At 38.6% G+C, this 24,191-nt stretch overlaps 1 protein-coding gene across 2 annotated transcripts in view; it reads right to left on the bottom strand.

The window, feature by feature from the left end:
• Positions 1-1,314: 1,314 nt before the first annotated feature.
• The window catches only part of C5H1orf141 (chromosome 5 C1orf141 homolog), a 61,179-nt gene continuing 38,302 nt past the window's right edge, over positions 1,315-24,191 (bottom strand). For both annotated transcript variants that reach the window (XM_034503763.2, XM_034503762.2), the window contains exons 6-9: positions 12,726-12,870; positions 7,196-7,265; positions 5,888-6,077; positions 1,315-2,266 (exon numbers count right to left, since the gene is read on the bottom strand). In XM_034503763.2, the coding sequence (XP_034359654.1) occupies positions 1,706-2,266; positions 5,888-6,077; positions 7,196-7,265; positions 12,726-12,870 (966 nt within the window). In that variant the 3' untranslated portion in view covers positions 1,315-1,705. The remainder of the gene's footprint in view (positions 2,267-5,887; positions 6,078-7,195; positions 7,266-12,725; positions 12,871-24,191) is intronic.

The raw sequence follows: 24,191 nt of genomic DNA, 5'->3' as shown, positions 1-24,191 counted from the left end.
ATAGATACCTTTTAGTGTCTTCCTAAAGGATGAAGTTCACAGGCACTCATAGGAACCAAAAATAACCAGGTACTCACTCTCCACCTGACCAGTTCTTTAGCCTGAGTAATGTAGTTAGGTTTAGCATTTAACTTAGAAAAGAAAATTGAGTGAATGACTTGCAAGGATATTTCTTTTAGAAAAGTAATATCACAAGCAAGCTTAAGGGGAAATGGAATCGAGAGAATTTTATTGAATGCTACAATGCTAAAATACTAGGCACTGTTTTAAGCTGGAAAATAATCTTGTCATAAACCCCTGCTGTCTCCACCTTGAGTGGGAATATAGTAAACAGAGACTGGTACTTTCACAGTCTCATCTGAATCTTCTCTAAGAGCCACCTGACTCTCTCTAATGCTGAGTATGGAAAGCCTGTTACTATTGTTTGTCATCTTACTAGGGCTGTTGTCTATGTCTTGATTTTCTTGTTGTGCCAATGAATCTATCTACGGTTTCTTTTCTGACCCAGCACTGGAGTCAGGAAGGAATAGTCTGTAGTATAGCAAACTGTATTAAAGCAGTTTTATATTCTGTAATTAATTCTGTATTAAAGCAAAGGAAATGGCAGAATGGAGATACCGAGAGAAGATTTGGGGGTGTGGAGCATGAGGGACTTGAACGTCTTGGCTTCTGTAGCACCACCACAGATGATACCCATGTTCCTGACCTGCCTGGTTTGCATCTGAGCTTCTGGCCTCCAACTTCCTTTAATTCAATGCTTCTAATGCTTGTCCTCAAATTCCAGTTAACACTGGAAGATCCTTTTTTTTACCTAGCGTTTTCTTTTAATTATTGGAAATAAATCATTACTTATTTTCACATTAAACTCTATGTAATAAAACTATAAGTTAAACAGTCTTTTGTGGGTTGATCTTGGAATTTATCACTACCTTTTTTAATGTTGAAAATTAAACTAGGATTTTGTGCATTTCAGAAAAAATGTAGGTTGAAAACCCAGGCATTTGCCTTTGAAGACAATTTTTAAGTGAAAAATATGTGGAATCCTAAAGATATGCATCCCAAATGAACTTGGGAATAGCTTACTGAGTTCATGAAGAGCTCAGTTTTTATACTGAGTCAAGAAGAAGGAGCAAAGGAGTAACAGTAGAACAATGGGGTAACCGGAAGCAATGTGTTTGAGAACACTCAACATCTGATAGGATTTTCTACCACAATTATCTCACTTACAAACCTTACTCATTAAGTTATTCCACAGCTCAGAAAGAAAGCTAAGTAATGCTTGGAAAACACAATAATCAAATTACAAAGAGATCTAACGGGTTTTATGAAGCCTTTTTAATCACATCGCATTACATTGGTCACATGACACTTTTTCCATGAGTATCTAAAATGCTGGTCTACCGTTAACTCCATATTTGGTAAATTAGTGGTGTATCTGTATTGATAATCATAGGACAAGGTTGTTGATGTTTTGTGGCTTCTGGCAGCAACTTTCTCATCAATCTATGTTATAGTTGGTACTGACTGAGAATGTGCTCTAGCCAACAGAGATGTCTGATAAGTATAATTGAGATAAGTCATGCATGGGCTAGAGAGATGGCTCATCCTGGAAAAGGTAGGCTTACAATCAAAAGGTAAGTCATGAATGAATCCCTCGTGCTCACAATTTCCTAATTATATCTCTGTGTTAGCTAGCAATGTTGGTTTATCTTGAACAGACCAGGTTATCCAATGGGGTTATGTTGTTTAGTTTACGTATTTCAAGTATATTTTTCAGAGGCTTGGAGTCATACTTGATAGGTAAGGTAGTAAATTTGCGTGTGGGTGGTGGTTTTCTTTTGGAAGACATTTCAAATCTGCTTGCCTTATCACTCTTTTCATGAGTAACTTCTTTATCAAAGTAACCAACAAATTTTTTGCTTAAGCTGGAAAAAGTTTGAGATATGTTATAAAGAGTGTTTGGAGACATTTTCTTTGAAACCATACTGTCATTTCTCTTCTTTCGTTTCTCGTTTATACTCTTTTGGGCCTGTTCAGCAGAGAGGATTCCCAACTGTTTCTGCTGGTCTATAGATTTAGTACTTTGAGGTTTAGAAACAGGACTTGGTTCATCCTCGAATAAAGCTTTGAATACTTCATAATTTTTTTCTAAAACAGTATTCTTTTCTGTACATTTCATAGCGTAGGGGGTAAACCTTTTTGTCAGGAACAGCATTTGTACATATTCAGTGTCATAGAAAATTATTGGATTTGTGTGGCATTGTTCCTGTAGATTAAAGAAAAAATACTGAGTCATAAACCTAGTGAGGCAAAGCTATATATACACATTAAATGTGAAAGATAAAATTTTAAAATATTTTAAATGACTATATAGGGGTATGTAATAACAATAATAACATTCAAATACATTAAAAAAAACAGGTGCTTTTCTATAATACACTTCCTTTTCAATAGCCAATAGCTTTATTAGACACCAAATTCGAAGGCTTGGCTTTCTTAAATCTTTTCTGAAATAAGGTGAGGTATATAGAAATAAGTACATTTCTTAAATGCTTGTGATATTGTGACTGGAGAGAAGAGAGTAGGTAAGAAAAACCACTGTATGGGAATTTCTTAGAAGGCCATGCTCTAGAAGGAAAAGGAACAAACTGCAGGAGTCCAGTCCCAACCTTTGGAGGTACTCCAGGCTCTGAAGCAGGATGCAAAGGTTTAAAGTCAAAGACTGATGATCTCTGGCCTTGTAACCCTCTTACTATTCTGTACTAATAATACCCAGTTTCTTGCTATTCTGTGGCTAAATTCCAACTGGTTTATGGTAATAAACTCCTGCTGGTAGCAGCAGGAGATAAAAGACTTAATTACTTTTGTTCTTTTTTCTCTTTGACTCAGGCCTTTCACTGGCCTGGCAAGAGGTTTGAAGTTCCTTAATTCTTCCTGAGTCAGAGAGAAAGAAAAGAAAAAAAAAAAAAGAAAAGAAGAAAGAAACAAAGAGTGAAAGAAAGAAAGAAAGAAAGAAGGAAGGAAGGAAAGAAAGACATTCATACAAAGATATACACATACTAGATGAAGCTGAAAAAGGCTGCATCCTCATTTATTTTTGGTTTTTAGCTCTTATGCTCTTTCAGGGTAATTAATCACATAGTTTTTTTAAAGCATCTTTACTATTCTATAAGTTCATAGTAAGTTCAAGACAATAGTTTATGTCATAAAATGACAAAGAGTTACAGTAGGAATGTTTACATGTCTTTCCATTGAGACTAGTACCTGACTAAATATTCATTATGGGCTACTAGCTCCATAAGTTCATTATAAGTTTAAAGCAATAATTCTTATGTCACAAGTTGCTACAGTTTTGTCAAGAGACAAATCATCTGCCTTATGTTTTATTAGTTTTAAAGTTGTATATAAATAAACTAGTCAATATTTTATTTTCTGTCTTTGCACCTACAATAAGTTGTTCATTCCCTGTTTATGACCTTTAATTACCAGACAATGGCCTCACAACTAACCTAGAAGGAATGTTTTCCCTGGTCATAAGTTTGTTCAAAGCCTGCTTTCTTATCCTAGTGCAATTAGCCCATGACAGCGCCCTATTTGTAGCTTTTAGGAAGCTAGAAATTTCTTGTATAAATTTAAGAATTTTATAAAACCATTATCAGGAATTATGAAATTATCAATTTGTCTACACAGCATTACTATATGAGATATATCTTTATGTTAATCTACAAAAAATCTGCCCAATAGCTAATGCCCAGAAATTGTTAGAATATGTAATAGTGACAGGAAAAGGTATATCAGCAGCAAGAAGCAATCCTGGGACAAAATCTCTTGGGATCTTGCCTCACAGGCCATGCAAAATGGTGGACCATCCCCAGAAACATCACTTGCATGCCTTTAGCCTTTCCTAGATGGCTTCTGACAACAAACTCCTCAAAATGGGTTGAGTCAAAGATCATAAGAGACATTAATGAATATAAACCCAAATGATCATTTATAGCTATTCTAATTTTAAAATTTTGAAATATGTCCATTATTATGATGTTTATAATTATATAATTATACAATTTGGACTTGATATAATACTTGGTAAAGGTATTTAATATATATTTGAATAAAGTAGCCAAATTAATAGATGGATATAAAAATAGAACATTATTATAGTAGTAGCAAAATTTATAAAGTTTTTTTAAATTACCATCTCTACACTTGCATAATTAATTTTCACAATCCCTAATTCTTTTTCTAGGTAAAAAGTTAACTCTATGGAAACTAGTAAAATATACATATTACCAGTATTTGCTTACCAAATAGTAAATCAATAATTGCTTCATTAAAAATAAATAATAGCAATTTATTTCTTATAGCTTTGAAAGCTGAGAAGTCTAAACTCAAAAATGGAAAGGGCTTGGTGTCTGGTCTGTCCTTTATAGATGGTACTGTCTTCATGTCCCTTGTACAGATAAAGATATAAAGTCAAAAACAGCCTAGTCAATTCCCTGAAGGCCTTTGTAAGAGTACTGACCCCATTCCTGAGAGCTGGTGTAATCACCTCATAAATGTCTCTCATGTGACTAATACACTAGCTTTTAATCTCTAACTCCAGCTTCAGCTTATGGATTTGGGGGAACAGAGACATTCAAACCACATCAGCAGCCATACTTGGGATGGGGCATTCTTCCTCTTTCCATGACCACAGGGAAAGGGGCTGTGCTTACTGAGTCCTTAGATGAGGAAGACTTAGGACCAGAAGAAGACAAGGAGGGGCCAGAGGGGTAGGAAGGTGCTGGCACAAAAGATTGGTTGGGTACCATTATAGGATATCTGGACTAGGAGATGGGGTGGAGGGAGACCTCTCAGCTGAGGCAGAGCATTTCCCTTCCATATTAAACCCTGACAGTTGCTCTGTCTTGGGCATAGAGATGTATTCATCTGAATGAAGTCTTCAGCTTGAGGTCCCCTAGACATGGAGCAAGTCAGTGTCTTGTGCTAGCTACAAGCTAGCTGGGAGGTCTCTAGGTAAAATACGACAGAAGCAGAGCAGGAACCAAGGGCTAAATGAGCTCTGGACAGCAAGCCAGGAATTGTCTTTCCAAGAATGAAATCAGAAATTAGATCTAATGGTACACAACTGTTCTTAGCATGAAAAGTATTCCAATGGCTCAGACTCCCCAAAAGATGACCAAGGAACCAGTTTTACTATCCTTTGTCGAAAAAAAATATATTACCAATTTAGCTACACTGATGGCCTTCACCTTAGTTTTGGTTTATCCAACACTCTAGAGAATTTCCACCCTATAAGTTAGTGGTTCTCAATCTTCTTATTTCTGTAAATCTTTTCTACAGTTCCTCATTTTGGGACAACCCCAACCATAAACTTATTTTGTTGCTACTTCATGACTGTCATTTTGTTACTTTTATGAATCGTAAATATCTGACATCCAGGATATCTGATATGTAATCTCTTGGGGAAGGGGTCATGGCCCACAGATTGAGAACCACTGCTTTAAGACTTTGTGTTGTTAGGTAGAGATAGAAACAATCTTCATCAGCCTTCCAGGAATTAGGACAATCACATCACCTATAAGAGTCTTCAGTTCAGCAGAAGTTGCCACGAAAAGGTGTGTGTGTGTGTGTGTGTTGGGGTGTGTGTGTGTGAAACTTGTCTATTTAGGATTGCAGAAGCTATAGAGGTCTTATAAAGTGTCCGTCCTCTCCAGCTTCAAGGTTGATAATTGTGACCTATGATAGAGGCATAGGACGAACAGAGCAGAATGGCCTATGTTTGGATGATTCCTAACAAGAAAGATTTCAAGTCACATTCTCTTTTTAGCCTTCCCAGGGCTTGTAATATTTATTCCCCCCCCCCCCAAATAGCAGTAGATCTTACCACTGGAGTATGTACTGTCTCTTTTGGAGCAAGGACAATTGTCTTTATTTTTGGATCTTTCAGTAGATCCTCACAGTCCAGGGGAAACACGATGTTCTGTTTGACTGGATGAGGCTTTCTTGCTTGGTCATTTCTGGTTAAATCACTTTCTTTTGTAATAAAATGGTTCACCTCTGGAGGGTATTTTATCCTAAAAATTAACATAGTTTAAGAAATGATTTCAGCTAATCAGTTCTTTCCCTACCTCTCTTTCTAGAAGTTACTGCCAACATCCCCACGAGTCCATCCAGTAGGTATCAGTCAGTCTGATAAGGCCATGCTTTCCTGCCTGCTTTGTGGGAGAAGCAGGAGCAGAGGTGGAAGCCAGACAGTTACCTGAGTACCTGTCGTTTTTGAGTGGAAAGCATGATGTAGAGGCCGAGTAGAGGCCTCTGGGCAGAGAGGTGTTGATCACAACCTTTCCTGGGGCTTTATAACAATCTAGTAAAGAGCGTTGTGAACAGGGAAAGAGAAAATACGCTTTTCATCTCGGGTCTCCATTGATTTAAGTGGCAAGTGGGCTTATCCTTGCAGGATTTGAGGTAACCTGTAGCACAGACTGGGCAAAGGTGAGGCAGATAGCCTCACTCACAGAAGGTAAGGATGGAGGAGATAACAGAGCCTCAGAAAGCCTATTCTGTCAGTGGGTCCTGACAGTGGACCCTGACCTACTTCATAGAGAATAGACCACAAGCTTTCGAGCCACAGACAATCAGCAGCCACGGGGCACCTAGGGAGGAATCCTGTGATCACTAGTCCTGACAGTGACACCAGGATCTGGTTCTGATCCTTGTCCAGTATCTTGATTTCCTTTTCCCAAGATTCATCAAGGCCCTCACTCATGCATACTCCACAGATACTGTCTTGTAGAGAAACAAAAGGGTGACTTAAGCCTAAGGAACTCATTCATCATTGCTCCAAAGTTGCAAAATATCCCTACTGCCAACTTTCCCCTCCATTAGGCAGAGATGCTGACGAGAAGGATCTAGATGTTAAGGAAAAATAAACTACTTTTCCACCTCCCTGTGGAAGTATAACTAAATTTGTACCTACTATAAAACATAGCAATACTCTCTATCTTCATTTGACTGCACTCAGGATGGGATGCCCACTAGCTGACCAGTCTGAGGCTCCTCCTTTGATGGCATTATAAGAGTATATGCCAATAATAAGCAGGAAAAAAATCATTCTGTATTATACAAGGCAAACTTGTTCTACCAGAGTTGTCATTGAACAGTATAAAATAGTAACATTTTAAAAATAAATTACCCATTTTTACTAGAATCTGCTGAGTGGTCTGGAGAATGCATGGACATCTTAGCTCTGCTTTCATTTTCATCTGCAATTATAGATTTCCATAAAAGATACATAAGTACAACACTACCTAGAAAATGTCTGTATGAAATATCTTATAGTTTAAAATAACAGAAAACCTCTGGCATGGAGGCAAATTTGTAGTAGTTTGTTGACCCTTTTTTGTATGCTTGAGTGTGTCTGTGTCATGGAGAAAGAGATGTCAGATTTTTTGGAGTCGGAGTTACAGGTAGTTATGGGCTGTCTGATGTGGTGCTGGGTATCAAAATCAATTGTCTGCAAGAACAGTAAGTGCTTTAAACTACTGAGCCATTTTGTCATCCACACTTCTTGAGTGAACAAGGTAGAAGAAAAGATAGATCAAGACTTCAGTATTCAGCTAAAACAGTGCAAACATAACATGGACAAAAGTTGTTGGTTTATTTGCAGGCAGCAGGCAGAGATGCTGGGAATGGTATGGGCTTTTGAAACCACAAAGCCCAACCCCAGTGACCAACTCCAACAAGGCCATACCTCCTACTCTTTCCAAACACTTCATCATCTGGAGACTAAGCACACAAACACATGAGTCTGTGGGGGCCAATCTCATTCAAACCACCACGTTCCACTCCCTGGCCCTCATAGGCTTGTAGGCAAATCATAAAGCAAATGCATTTAGTCCAAGTTCAAAAGTCTCCATAGAACTTCAGTCTCAAGACTGCTTAAAAGTCCAAAGTCTCTTAGGCATTTTTTTAACTAGTAAAATTAAATTTAACTAGTAAACTAGTAAACTAGTAAAAAACTAGTAAAAGTAAATTTAACTAGTAAAATTAAAATTTAAAAAAGCCTCTCACATACTTCTCACATACAATGGCACAGAATATATATCACCATTCCAAAAGAGAATGGGAGCAGAGGGAGAAAATACTGGGCCAAAGTATGACCCAAACATAGCAGGGCAAACTCCAAATTCTATATCTCCATGTCTGATATCAAAGTGCTTTTCAGATCTCCAACTTTAAACTTTATTGACTGCAACACACTTCTTTCTCTTGGGCTAGTTTCACACAGTCTGCAGCTCTCGTTGGCGGGTATCCTATGGCTCTGGCATCTGCAACATTTTAGGGTCTTCAATGCAATCCAGCTTCATGCAATGGCCTTTTAAAGCCTCCATGCAAGGACTGTCCTGTCAAACTGCTGGCCTCGGTGGCTTTCCTTAACAGTGGAGGAAGATTCCTTAACCCTTGTGGTGGTTCGGATGGCTTTGGTTCTCATAGACTCATGTGTTTGAAGGCTTGCCCCACAGCAAGTGACATTTTTAGGAGGTATGTCCTTATTGGAATAGGTGTGGCCTTGCTGGAGGAAGTATGTCACTGTGGGGGTGGGCTTTGAGGTCTTATGCCCAAGCTCCACCCAGTGAGGGAGAGATCCTAGTTGTCTGTAGGAAGTCTTTTCTTGACTACCTTTGGATCAAGATGTGGAACTTTTGACTCCTCAAGCACCAAGTCTGCCTGGACACTGCCATGATGATACCAGACTGAACCTCTGAAACTATAAGCCAGACTCAATTAAATGTTGTTCTTTATAAGAGTTGTCTTAGTCATGGTGCCTCTTTACAGCAATGAAACCCAAACTAAGACAACCCTGTTCCTGTATCCTTGACTTTTAGCCAGAACCACTGGCTGAAGCTGCCAAATTTTTCTATTTGCTGGGGCTGAAAGCTGGGATACTCACCCCCCCCATGGTTTACATTTGCATAAACTTTGACTTGATGGTTTCCAGGCCAAGGAAAATCTGCAAGCTTATTCTTTTCAAAGTTGCAGAATTAGCTGGGTGGTGTCTTGCCCTGAGGATATCCTTTATTCTTTATTCTATTTTGAATCTGGATTTTTTTCTTTCTTTTTCTTTTCTTTTTCTTTTTCCTTTTCTTTTTCTTTTTCTTTTTCTCTTTCTTTCTTTCTTTCTTTCTTTCTTTCTTTTTTTTTTTTAACAACTTTTTGTCTCCTTGAGCACAGGACTTGCCTCCAACCTTACATTTCCTGGCTATTTTTCTCCCCTTAAACTGTAATTTTTTTTCCCCAGCGTGCTCCTTTTCATTGTAGATCTAGATAAGAGTGATCACTAATAAACACACAACACAGTCAATGTTGACTCTGACTCTATTGAAATTTCCCCTGAAAGTGCCATTAGTGCAAAAGTCTTCAATTTAGCCATCAGCCAATTTTTTGGACAAGGGCAAAAAGTAGCCACATTCTTTGCCAAAATTTCAAACTCTCCAATAATCATTCCTCTCTGAAACCTCTTGAGATGGGCTTCTGTAGTTTCTATGTCCCTCAGCACTATTTTCTGTTTTCTTACTTGCTCCTACTAGTGTGGCCCATTAAGCCCTGCTTCTAAAGTCCCAAAGTCTTCTCTATCCCTCCAAACAATAGAATGAATGCTCAGGCTTGTCACAGCGATATGACAACTTTGATTATCAACTTCTGTCTTCCTGTTCTATTGCTGTGAAGATACACCATAACCTGGGCAACTCTTATAAATGAAAGCACGTAACAATTTCAGAGGGCTAGTTCATAATGAAAGCAGGAAACATATAGGCTTGGCACTGGAACAGTAGCCTTACATCCTGATTTGCAGGTAGTAGGTTGGGGAGGGGTGGGGGAGGTGGAGAAAGGGAGAGAGAGGAGACAAGAGAGGTGCTCCTGGCAGGGGATTTTAAAACCTTTAAGCCCACCACCAGTGACAGACCCCCTCCTCCAACAAGGCCACGCCTCCTAATCCTTTCCAAATGGTACATCAACTAGACCAAGCATGAAAATATGTGAGCCCATGGTGGGAGGGGCATTCTCATTCAAACCAGCACACATACCAGTGATACTGTTTGCTTTGTCTTGTCCTATTTTAGTGTATTGCTTGCTTTAGACTCTTCCATATCCTAGCAAATATCACAATTAATATTATTTGTAGTGCATTCACTCAAGAATGACAGTAAAACAGAGACATTTTGGAAAATCAAGGGTCAAAAGAATTAACAATACAGCACAGGTTGTCAGCTGAGGAAGGTAAATGTGAATACAGATGGCTGCATTCAGAAGCCACTGGTGAGTCCGCACATTGAGAAGTTATGTTATATATCCTATGATTGACTTTTTCAACTAGCATCTGGAGGTGCTGGATAGATGCTTTAGTAGATGTACAGCCCTAACTATGCAAGCTTGAAGACAGCAGTTAAGAAACCCTGCTGTAACTCCATCGCTGGAAAGGTGGGGACAGATCCCCAGAGCAAGCTGGCTAGCTAAACCAGCTATATTGGTAAGCTCTTCATTCAACTAAAAGGCCCATCCCAATGAGTCAGGTAGAGAGTGACTGAGAAATACTCCTGACTTTAATCTCAAGCTTCCAAATATGTACACACATGCATACACACCTCAAAAACTAATATTTTAAATTTTAAATTAAAATGTACTTTTGTCAGTTATTTTGACAATTGCATTTTAGACCTTTGTAGTGTTTTGTTTAATTAAAAAAGATGTATTTGTATGTGTATGCGTATTTTGCTTGCATGTGTGTCTCTGCACTGTATTTGTGCCTGGTGCAGGAGGTCAGATGATGACATGGGATCTCCTGAGACTGACAGACAGTGGTGAGCTGCCATGCAGATGCTGGGAATTGAACCTGGGTCCTCTGGAAGAGTAGTCAGTGCTCTTATCCACTGAACCATCTCTCTGGACCCTTAACTTTGATTTTTAAAACACTATTTTTGTATTAGATTTTTGAAAAATTAATACAACAGGTTTTGATCATACTCTCTGCTTCTCTAGCACTTCCCAGATCTACTCCCCCAACCCCTTTTTGGGGAACCCATCCAGGCCAGTTTGTGCTTCCCAGATATTGTTGGATGTGTGGTATTCACTGGATTGCTTACCAGGCCTACACTCTTAGAGAAAACCAGTTCTCCTTCTCCAAGAAGTTATCAGTTGCCAATAGCTACTTGGCTAGAGGTGAGATTTCATGTCCAACTCCCTACCCCCACTCCCTACCCCTATCTCTGTTTTGGGAGTTGATCTGGCTTGGGCTTGCCTGCTGTCATAACCACTGTGAGTTCTTATGTGCAGCTGCCCTCCTGTGTGTAGAAGATACTGTTTCCTTATAGCTGTCTTTGTAACTTTGCTTTATTGTGGTATAATTTATATACAATAACGTATTTATATCTTAAGTGTATAGTATGGTGAATTGCGACAACATATTCATTTATAACTACATCTCATATCAAGACTGCAAAGATGGACTTGGGAGGAGAAGGGAAGGGTCACCAGACCTCTTTATTTGCTCTTCTTTCAATGTGGCCACACTGGCTAGATCTTTTTCTGCATTTTTGGGTGGCAAATTAACCACAGATGGAGAAGAAAGACTAAGGGTTCTATGTAGCTGCTTGAATAATTTTTTCCAGGATTTTTTTTTTTTCATTTATTCCCATTTCAACCAACATCAGATGTTTTTTCACTTCTCTTTGACAAAGTAGAAAAATGAATGATTGGACTTCAATATGCACTTGAAAAATTTAACCTTTTAAAAGTCTCTCTTAGATCTGTGTATCCTTCACTTTGCCTTCAGTTTAGTTTTGGGGTTCCACTGGACACCACTGAGCTCTCTGAGTTATTTTGGTGACTGGCTTTGTTTTTCTGGGTTCTTCTGAGCTGTTTTGATTCTTCTGGGCTATTTGTGCTACTTGCCCCCTTGTATGACAGGGTTTGTCAACTTGAAAGGCTTTTAAAATTGTGCTGTGCCACTGAATTTCTGCTGGGCCATTTAGGACAAAGAAACAAGGGTTCTGAAGAGGTCTCTATCAAGGTTTTTGTAATGACAATTAAGTATGGTTATGTGAGACCACTCCATAGGTAAAGGCACTTGCTGCCAAGTCTGATGACCTAAGTTTGATACCCAGAACCTACATGATAAGAGGAGAGTTTCAAGACCCTCATGTTGTCCTCTGACTTTTACACATGAAAAGTAGGATGCATGTACATACCTACATGCATACACACACAACATAAAAATGTAATTAGTATGTTTAATTAAGTTCTTACTATCTGTGCTTCCCAGGGAAATTCAAATCTGACCAGTCTTTTGTAAACTTTGGTTCTAAGCAGTGATGAGGACAAGAGATGGAAACAGAGTTAGGCATATTGGGAGCACGGACCCAGAAAGCAGACAGTTTTAATTCTTGTCCTTGGCTAGAATCAGATGTCTCTGGTTCTGTTCTGGCTGGAGGTTGGTAGGGCCAGACTGGAGCTAATAAAATAATTTACAAATGGTCTTGACATAGGCAGAGGACTAAGGAATACAGACTTTGTATTTTTTTTTTCAGTAGTAACAGATGTTACAAAGTAATGACATATTATATCTGTACATCCAAACAGGACTATTCCTTGGGCATACAGTTTCTTGATGCTTATAACGTAGATAAGATGCTGCTACTTTTGACATAAACATATAATTTGTGTACCTGTAAATGGAGGAGAGATGTTTTCCTTCTTACTAGCATTGGATTTATTGTCGAGTTTGGGAGACAGGATTGAAGACTCTGCTGATTTTTTACACAGGTGTTTAGACCGAGGCAGTGGAAATGGCAAGGGATTTGCGTATTCTGTCTAAACAGCATGAAAAATGGAGACCTCTTAGAAAGTGTTTTTATCTGTATTCTACCCCCTGCTCCCCACCGCATCCACCAAAACAGGGTCTCATGGATTCCAGGCTGACCTTTAGCTACTTTTCATCCTCCTGACTCCAGCTCTTGAGTGCTGGGATTGCAGGTATGTATGCACCACATCCTCAAGTTTATACTATGATAAGAATCAAATCTACAGGATTCTGTACACCAGCTATATATCCTAGCCATAATTATTCACATTTCTAATATCTAGTTATGATAACTACCACCTATGTGGTTCTTAAAATACTGTTTTTCAGTACTGGGAATTGAACCTAGGGCCACATGGATACTAGCTAGGCAGGTGCTTCACCACTGAGATAACACTTTGGAAATAAGTACCTTCAAATATGGCATTTTATATAATCCATCCGTGAGGTTGATGTTTTCAGTGTATTCATAAAGTGTTATCATTAACACTTTATGAATAAGAAAACAAACCTGAAAAGATTTGCTTAGGTTTGTGTATTAATTGCTTTTTCCCTTGTCAATAAAAGTTGGACTTCATACTCATAAAAAATATTTTTCTAAATGTAACTGAAGTTCAAACCAAGGAAATCATCCAGCTTTGTTTTAATAGAACGGGAACAACAGCAGAACAGTTCTGAGGAGGGGACAGGAAGGTGGAATGATAGAGCAGGACACTGTTCATCCTGGCCTCTACCCACTTGGACATGCAGTGCATATATCGCACACATGCACAGCACATGTGTGCATACATATACCATAAAACAATAGCAAAACACACTTCAAGTTAAAGGGATAGGCAAGGATTTTCTTGAAAGGAATCTAGTATAGAGAAGGTAATTTCAAAGATGGACATATGAGATTATGTGAAATCAAAATGCTCTTGTCCAGCATATTGTTCCAAGTGTAGAGATGGTCTTCAGAATGGGAAGAAGTATTTGCTAACTATGCATCAGACAGGGAACTGATATGTAAAATTCATAAATAACTGTAATAAACATCAAGAAAACAAACCAACCAAATAGTAAATAGGTGAATAAACAGAATAATTTTCAAAAGAAGAAATACAAATGGCCAATAATAAATATTTGAAAAAGTGTCTAATGTCCTTAGCCATTACTTAAATAAAATTAAAACTTTGTTAAGATTCCATCTCTCTGATAAGGTCCTATTTCTGAAGACAACACCTACATGCATATCTCATTGAACATGGAGAAGTTGAGCTGGTACATAACCAGAGACTTCACCCTTTACTGGATAGTGTTCATGGTACTAGAAAGAATTCTGCAAACTACCAGAGTAGAAACGTAAACACCAACCTACTATAAACCCTTCATATAACAGTGGTAACCTGCGTACATGATATACTAGTGCAATCATGGACAGAAGTTGTGGGAGTAACCAATCACTATCTTCTAGGCCTATTCTATGAGATGAAACCCATACTTCTTACCACTTCAGTGGCCAAGAACTTGAGACTAGACAGCCCAGGGACCTAGGGGAAAGCCAAATACTACTGTTCCGGTAAAGGAATGTAGCAATAAATGACTCCTAATGACTGCTATATTCATAGATCAGTACCTTGCTTAGCCATCATCAGAGAAGCTCCCTCCTGCAGAAGATGGGAACAGAGACCCACAACTGGACAATGTGCAGAATAAGAGACCTTGTAACACTCACTTCTAAATGTGATGTCTCCATCAAATCTCTCCTCTCAGGAAGAGGAAATATTACCATAGAGGAAGTGGAAAGAATGTAAAAGCCAGTGGGGATGGAGGACTCTAAAGAAACCATGTCTTCCTGACACAACAGACCTGGCATACATTATGAACCCATAGATACTGTCGCAGCATGCACAGGGCTTACACAAGTACAGGTTAGGTAGGCTCCCAGTACTGAGAGCAAGAAGTAAACATAATCTCCCATCACTGACCAGGAAGCTATATCCAAGTGATCACTACTCACAAAGGAAAAATCACCTCCAATAAAGTCTCACTGGGTATTCAAACCACACTAAAGCTAAGCCCCATGCCCAGCAGTGGATAGCCAATTCAAAATGAACTCAATGGTATTTTTGGAAATTTTTTTGTTTAATATTTTGTCTGGATCTTTTTGCCTCTCTCTCTCTCTCTCTCTCTCTCTCTCTCTCTCTCTCTCTCTCTTTCCTCTCTTTCACCTTGCTGGCCTTTTATTTATATATTTTGATTTCTGGAGTAAAAAAAGGTTTCATCATGTCCTAGTCAGAATAGCAGTTATCAATAAAATCTACTTTCAGCAAATGTTGATGATATGGAGAAAGAGGAACACTTATACACTGTTGGTGGGAATGTAAATTATTATATGATAGACATTAATGTGGAGGTACCTCCAAAAAACTAAAAATAGAATGATCTTGTGACTGAGTTCTTCCATTCCTTGGCATACACTAAAAGGATGCTAAGCATTGTACCACAGAGGTACTAGAACATCTAAACTTATTGCTGCCCTACTCACAATAGCTAAGAAAGAGAATCATCCAAGATACTCACCAAAAGATTATTGAACAAAGAAAATGTGATACGTAAGCATAATGGAACTTTCTTCATCAATGAAGGAAAAGGAAGCCATGTTATTTGCAATTAGAAGCCATTATGTTCAGCAAAATAAGTCAGACTCATGAGACTACTAATAGTTTCTCTCACGTGCGGACTCTAGGTTTAAAGTGTGTGTATGCACGCACACGTAGAAATCATAAAAGTTATGATGATCACTGATAAGAAAAGAAGAGATCTGAAGGTGAGAAGGTGTTTTAGTTAGGGTCATACTATGTCTGATAAAACACCAAGACCAAAAAAGCACACTGGGAAGGAAAGGGTTTATTTGGCTTACATATCCATACTGCTGTTCACCATTCAATGAAGTCAGGACAGGAACTCAAGCAGGGCAGAAAGTTGGAGACAGGAGCTGATGCAGAGGCCATGGAGAATGCTGCCTATTGGTTTGCTCAGTCTGTCAGAAGAGGGCATCAAACCCCATTATAGATGGTCGTGAGCTACCGTGTGGTTGCTGGGAATTGAGCTCAGGACCTCTGGAAGCGTAGCCAGCTCTTAGTCTCTGAGCCATCTCACCAGCCCCTTGGAGGCAATTTTTAAATTAAATTTCCCTTCTTTCATATAACTAACTCTAGTTTGTGAGAAGTTGATATAAGACTAGCCAGTATAGAGGCTACAAGTAAAACAAAACTAAAAATGCACAAAACAATGGACTGCATGTAATATGACAAACCCACAGCTGACTCTGTATAGAGTAGCTATACTCTACTCAGTAGGGAATAGTTGAAGACTTCTCCTCTAAGGTCACGAGGAAGAGAAGAATCTCCACCTTGACCAGTTTTAGTCAGTACAGGACTAGAAATCCCAGGCCAAAGCAATCAGGCAATGAAAAGAAGTTAAGAGTATCCAAATTGGAAGAGAGGTAGTCAAGTTGTTTTTATGTACAGAAAATAAGATCTTATTTATAGAAAAATGCAAACATTTCAACAAAAACTCATTTAGATTTGGTGAATAAATTCAGTGAAGTGGATGATACAAAATCTACCTACAAAAACAAGCCAATAAAGTGAGAGAGAAATTGAGAAAGCCATTGTATTTGTGAGAGCTGTAAAAAAAGAAAAAAAATGGCAACTTTTATCAAGGAGATGAAAAAAATAAAGACATAAGCACATCACTGTTGCAGAATGGTTTTGTGCCCTGTGAATTCACATTCAGATGCTGATGTCTAGCCCAGACATCTGTTTACAGTCCAGACATGGCATGATCATGCAGCTCCAGTCTCAATGTTATGTAAAAATTGTCTTCTAACACCTCTGATTGGTTAATAAAAGACCGGATCAGCCAATTAGCTGGGCAGATGAGGAGAGGACTTCCAATCCAAGATTGGGGGTTCTAAGGACAGAGGAGACAAGAAGGACCATGAGAAGAGGAAGGTGAGGAGAAACCACATGAAGAGAGGAGGAGGATTCACCAGGAGGTCATGATGAGAGAGGAGCCATGAGGATACACATGGAGCAGAGCAAGTCAGGGCAAGACCAGATGCAGGTAAAGGACAATTCCTCAACGTATCAGCAGCATAGTTGGGTTAGAGTAGCTCAGAACCTGTCCAGCTTAGGCTTGTAGCTTGTTAATAAGAAAACCATGTCTCTGTGTCTTTATTCAGGAGATAAAAGGGCTAGAGCACACACAGAAATGCCTTATACTTATTTGGGAGCAAAACGGGTGTTAGAACCTCTCCCCCAATCAATCGTTTTATACATCCTGAAAGGGAAGAATCCTATGTACACAATTTGGAAGAATTACTAATGTCAATCTGTGTGCATACTGTCCAGAGCAATGAACAGATTTACCTTATTTAGTTCCCAGCCACATCCTTCATGTCTATGTATAAAACCCCAAAATTTTGTGCCATCACCAAAGTCCCCAAATGGCCAAAGAAATTCTAAAGGAAGAGAAAAGGCTGGAAAGAGCAAAATACCTAAGTTCAACACAAATCAAAAATCATGGCATGGCAGCATATGCGAAATCCCAGAGCTTTGGGGGTTGAGGGTTAGCACCTTCAGTCTAGTTTGGGCTACACAGAGAACAGTTGTCTTTTTTTTCCTTTTTAATTAGAATTATGGTGCAATTCTGTACAGACAGCTTACCTAGCAAGAGCCAGACTGGGTTCCCTGCCCAGCACATAAGGAAAGATTAAGCTCTATTGTTCTACACCACAATGAGGTGACTATAGTTACACATTTCAAAATAACTAGTTGAGAGTATTTAGAATGTTTCTCAACATAGAGAAGAAAATGTTTGAGGTGATGGATATACTAATTATCCTGATTTGATAATTACTCATTGTATTGTGCATCAAAATATACATGCATAAATGAACATAGTTATTATGCACGAGTTAAGTCCATTTCAAAGAACCTGGCCCAAGTAGATTGATGAATGAGTTCTTTCAAACTTTCATGTAGGAAACAAACAAACAAACCAACCAACTACAAAAGAGCCTGTGTCAATTAACTTAAACAAACAAACAAACAACAATAAAACCCTTTCAGTTGTTTACATGGTTAGGCATAGTCTTAACATCAAAGCCTGAAAAGATGATGTACAAACCTACATGTTGGGTCTGCTCCTGAGAAGACACCATATCCTGACCCATCCTAGAGGAACCAGTACACTCAGAGCAGCAGGATTTCAGGATCCCATAGGCAGCCTGAGTCCCAAGAGCTCTTCTACCCAGGAGCAGCTCAGGATCACAGGATCATAGAGACAGCTGGACTCTGAGGAGTTCTGACACAAGCAAGATAACTGGAAAGATAGGCTCCAGTCAGAGACAGTGAGTGCAGGTAGCACTAGATATAACCAGATGGTGAAAGGCAAGCACAAGAACATAAGCAACAGAAACCAAGGTTACCTGGCATCATCAGAGCCCAGTTCTCCCACCATAGCAGGTCCTGGACACCCCATCACACCAGAAAAGCAGGATTTAGATTTAAAATCACTTTTCATGAGGATGATAGAGGTCACTAAGAAGGACATAAATAAGGACTTTAAAGAAATACAGGAGAACACAGGTAAACAGGTAGAAGCCCTTAAAGAAGAAACACAAAAATCCCCTAAAGAATTGCAAGAAAACACAACCAAAGAAGTAAAGGAATTAAACAAAACTATTCAGGATCTAAAAATGGAAGTAGAAACAAGAAAGAAATCTCAAAGGGAGACTACCCTGGAGATAGAAAACCTAGGAAAGAAATCAGGAGTCATAGATGCAAGTATCACCAACAGAACACAAGCGATAGAAGAGAGAACCTCATGTGCAGAAGATACCATGGAAAATATTGACATAACTGTCAAAGAAAATGCAAAATGCAAAAAGCTCCTAGCCTAAAACATCCAGGAAATCCAAGACACAATGAGAAGCCCAAACCCAAGGATAATAGGTATAGATGAGAGTGAAGATTCCCAACTTAAAGGGCCAGTAAATATCTTCAACAAAATTATAAAAGAAAACTTCCCTAACCTAAAGAAAGAGATGCCCATGAACATACAAGAATCCACAGAACTCCAAATAGACTAGAACAGAAAAGAAATTCCTCCCATCACATAATAATCAAAACATCAAATGCACAAAACAAAGAAAAAATATTAAAAGCAGTAGGGGAAAAAGGTCAAGTAACATATAAAGGCAGACCCATAAGAATTACACCAGACTTCTCACAAGAGACTATAAAAGCCAGAAGTTCCTGGACTGATATCATACAGATCCTAACAGAACACAAATGCCAGCCCAGACTAGTATACCCAACAAAACTCTCAATAACTATAGATGGAGAAACCAAGATATTCCATGACAAAACCAAATTTACACAATGTCTTTCCACAAATCCAGCCCTGTAAAGGATAATAGATGTTTCTCATCCAACACAAGGAGGGAAACAACAACCTAGAAAGAGCAAGAAAGTAATCTTCCAACAAACCCAAAAGAAGATAGCTTCAAAAACATAATTCTATCTCTAATAACAAAAATAACAAGCACCAACAATCATTTTTCCTTAATATACCTCAATTGGACTCAATACCCCAATAAAAAGACATAGATTAACAGACTGAATACATAAACAGGATCCAGAATTTTACTGCATACAGGAAACTCACCTCAATGACAAAGACAGACACTACCTAAGAGTAAAAGGCTGGAAAACAAATTTCCAAGCAAATGGTCCCAAGAAACAAGCTGGAGTTGCCATTCTAATATCGAATAAAATTGACTTTCAAAAATAGTTATCAAAAAAGATAAGGACACTTCATACTCATCGAAGGAAAAATCTACCAAGATGAACTCTCCATTCTGAACATTTATGCTCCAAATGCAAGGGCACCCACATTCATAAAAGAAACGTTATTAAAGCTCAAAGCACACATTGCACCTCACACAATAATTGTGGGGGATTTCAGCACCTCACTCTCAGCAATGGACAAATCATAGAAACAGAAACTAAACAGAGACACAGTGAAACTAACAGAAGTTATGAACCAAATGGATTTAACAGATACTATAGAACATTTCTTCTTAAAACAAAAGAATATACCCTTTTCTCAGCACATGTCACCTTCTCCAAAATAGACCATATAGTTGGTCACAAAACAGGCCTAAACAAATACAAAAACATTGAGATAATCCCTTACGTCCCATCAGATCACCATGAACGAAGGCTGATCTTCAATAATAACAATAGCAATGGAAAGCCCACATACACGTGGAAACTGAACAATGCTCTACTCAATGATGGCTTGGTCAAGGAAGAAAGAAATAAAAAAATTAAAGACTTTTTAGAATTTAATGAAAATGAAGGCTTATCATACCAAAACTTATGGGACACAATGAAAGCAGTGCTAAGAGGAAAACTCATAGCTCTAAGTGCCTACAAAAAGAAACTGGAGAGAGCATATATTAGCAACTTGACAACAAACCTGAAAGCTCTAGAACAAAAAGAAGCAACTACACCCAAGAGGAGTAGATGGCAGGAAATAATCAAACTCAGGACTGAAATCAACCAAGTAGAAACAAAAAGAACTATACAAAGTATCAACAGAACCAGGAGCTGTTTTTTTTTTTTTTTTTTTTTTTTGAGAAAATCTACAAGATAGATAAACCCTTAGCCAGGCTAACCAGAGGGCACAGAGACAGTATCCAAATTAGTAAAATCAGAACTGAAAAGGGAGACGTAACAACAGAAACTGAGAAAATTCAAAAAATCCTACTTAAAAAGCCTATACTCAACAAAACTGAAAAATCTGGGTGAAATGAACAATTTTCTAGACAGAGATACCAAACATCAAAGTTAAATCAGGATCAGATAAATCATCTAAACAGTCCCATAACTCCTAAAGAAATAGCAGCAGTCATTAAATTCTTCCCCCCCCCCCCCAAAAAAAAAGCAGCCCAGGAACAGATGGTTTTAGTGCAGAATTCTATCAGACCTTCAAGGAAGACCTAATACCAATTCTCTTTAAACTATTCCACAAAATAGAAACAGAAGGAACACTACCCAATTCATTCTATGAGTCCACAATTGCATTCCTACCCAAACCACACAAAGACACAACAAAGAAAGAAAACTTCAGAGCAATCTCCCTTATCAATATCGATGTAAAAATAAAATTCTCGAAAACCGAATCCAAGAACACATCAAAACAATCATCCATCATGATCAAGTAGGTTTTATCCCAGGAATGCAGGGATGGTTCAATATATGGAAATCCATCAACATAATCCACTATATAAAGAAACTCAAAGGAAAAAAAAACCCACATGATCATCTCACTAGATGTTAAGAAAGCATTTGACAAAATTCAACATTCCTTCATGGTAAAAGTCCTGGAAAGATCAGGATTTCAAAGCCTATACCTAAACATAGTAAAAGCAATATACAGCAAACCAGTAGCCAACATCAAACTAAATGGAGAGAAACTTGAAGCAATCCCACTAAAATCAGGGACTAGACAAGGCTGCCCACTCTTTCCCTACCTATTCAATATAGTACTGGAAGTCCTAGCCAGAACAATTAGACAACAAAAGGAAGTCAAAGGGTTACGAATAAGAAAGGAAGAAGTCAAAATATCACTATTTGCAGATAATATGATAGTATGCTTAAGTCACCCCATAATTTCTACCAGAGAACTCCTAAACCTGATAAACAGCTTCAACAAAGTGGCTGGATACAAAATTAATTCAAACAAATCAGTAACCTTCCTCTACTCAAAGGATAAACAGGCTGAGAAAGAAATTAGGGAAATGACACCCTTCACAATAGTCACAAATATTATAAAATACCTCGGTGTGAATCTAACCAAGCAAGTGAAAGATCTGTATGACAACAACGCCAAGTCTCTGAAGAAACAAATTGAATACAATCTCAGAAGATGGAAAGATCTCCCATGAGCATGGATTGGCAGGATTAATATAGTAAAACTGGCTATCTTGTGGAAAGCAATCTACAGATTCAATGCAATCCCCACCAAATTTCCAACTCAATTCTTCATAGAGATAGAAAGAGTAATTTGCAAATTCATTTGGAGTAACAAAAAACACAGAATATTGAAAACTATTTTCAAGAATAAAAAAACTTCTGGGGGAATCACTATCCCTGACCTCAAGCTGTACTACAGAGCAATAGTGATAAAAAAAACTGCATGGTATTGGTACAGAGACAGGCAGGACGATCAATGGAATAGAATTGAAGATCCAGAAATGAACCCACACACCTATCTTTGACAAAGGAGCTAAAATGTCCAGTGGAAAAAGGACAGCATTTTCAACAAATGGTGCTGGTTCAACTGGAGGTCAGCAAGTAGAAGAATGCAAGTCGATCCATTCTTATCTTCTTGTACAAAGCTCAAGTCCAAGTGGATAAAGGACCTTCACATAAAACCAGATACACTGAACTAATAGAAGAAAAGGTGGGGAAGAACCTCAAACACATAGGCACAGGGGAAAGTTTCCTGAACAGAACTCCAATGGCTCAGGCTCTAAGATCAACTATTGACAAATGGGACCTCACAAAATTGCAAAGCTTCTGTAAGGCAAAGGACACTGTCAATAGGACAAAACAGCAACCAACAGATTGGGAAAAGATCTTTGCCAATCCTACATCTGATACAGGGCTAATATCCAATATACACTCAAGAAATTAGACTGCAGACAACCAAATAACCCCATTAAAAATGGAGTACAGAGCTCAACAAAGAATCCTCAACTGAGGAAATTGAATGGCCAAGAAGCACCTAAAGAAATGTTCAATATCCTTACTCATCAGGGAAATGCAAATCAAAACAAACCTGTGATTCCATCTCACACTAGTCAGAATGGCTAAGATAAAAAAAAAAATCAGGTAATAGCAGATGCTGGTGAGGATGTGGAGAAAGAGGAACACTCCATTGTTGGTGGGATTGCAAACTGATACAACATCTCTGGAAATCAATCTGGTGGTTCCGCAGAAAATTGGACATAGCATTACCTAAGGACCCAGCAATACCACTCCTGGGCATATACCCAGAAGATGCTCCAACATATAACAAGGACATATGCTCCACTATGTTCTTTGCAGACTTATTTATAATAGCCAGAAGCTGGGAAGAACCCAGATGTCCTTCAACAGAGGAATGGATACAGAAAATGTGGTACATTTACACAATGGAGTACTAGCTATTAAAAACAATGAATTCATGAAATTCTTAGGCAAATGGATGGAACTAGAAAATATCATTCTGAGTGAGGTAACACAATCACAAAAGAACACACGTGGTATTCACTTACTGATAATGGATATTAGTCCAGAAGCTCGAAATACCCAAGATTCAACTCACAGACCACATGAAGCTCATGAAGAAAAAAGACCAAAGTGTGGGTGCTTCAGTCCTTCTTAGAAGGAGTAACAATACTCATGGGAGCAAATACGGACACAAAGTATGGGACAGAAACTGAAGGAAGGGCCATCCAGAGATTGCTCCACCTGGGTATCCATCCCATGTGCAGTCACCAGAGGCAGATGCTGATGTGGATGCCAGGAAGTGCATGCTGACAGGAGTCTGATATAGCTGTCTCCTTAGAGGTCTGCCAGAGCCTGACATATACAGAGGTGGATGCTCACAGCTAATTATTGAACTGATTATGGGGTTCCCAAATGGAGGAGTTAGAGAGAAGACCAAAGGACTGAAGGAGCTGAAAGGGTTTGCAGTCCCATGGGGAGAGCAACAATACCAACCAACCAGAGCTCCCAGGGTTTAAACCACCAGCCTTGGAGCACATAGTGAGAGACCCATGGCTCCAGCTCTATATGTAGGGGAGGAGGGCCTTGTAGGGCATAGGTGGGAGAGGATGTCCTTGGTCCTGTGAAGGCTGGAAGCATAGTGTGGGAGAATTTGAAGGTGGGGAGGTGGGAGTGGGTGGGTGGGTGGGGACACATCCTCATAGAAGCAGGAGGAGGGGGGATGGGATAGGTGTGCCTGTGGGGGGAATGGGGAAAGGGGATAACATCTGAAATGTAAATAAAATATCCAATAAAAAATGTAAAAATAAAACCCTACATGTCAATCTTATGATGTTAGGATTTTTTAATAAGACACCTAGAGTGCTAAATAAGATGCCAATTAACACTATACAAATTAATACTTCAAATAAAGTTATATGAAAACAAGGTCCCTAAGAGATAATGTTTTAATAATTTATTCCCCAGTGAGATAAATGGAGGGGAAACGACATAATTTT

This window comes from Arvicanthis niloticus, chromosome 5 (genome assembly GCF_011762505.2).
Source record: "Arvicanthis niloticus isolate mArvNil1 chromosome 5, mArvNil1.pat.X, whole genome shotgun sequence".
NCBI lineage: Eukaryota > Metazoa > Chordata > Mammalia > Rodentia > Muridae > Arvicanthis > Arvicanthis niloticus.
The sequence above is the reverse complement of the archived record's forward strand: the minus strand, read 5'-3'. Positions and strand labels throughout refer to the sequence as shown.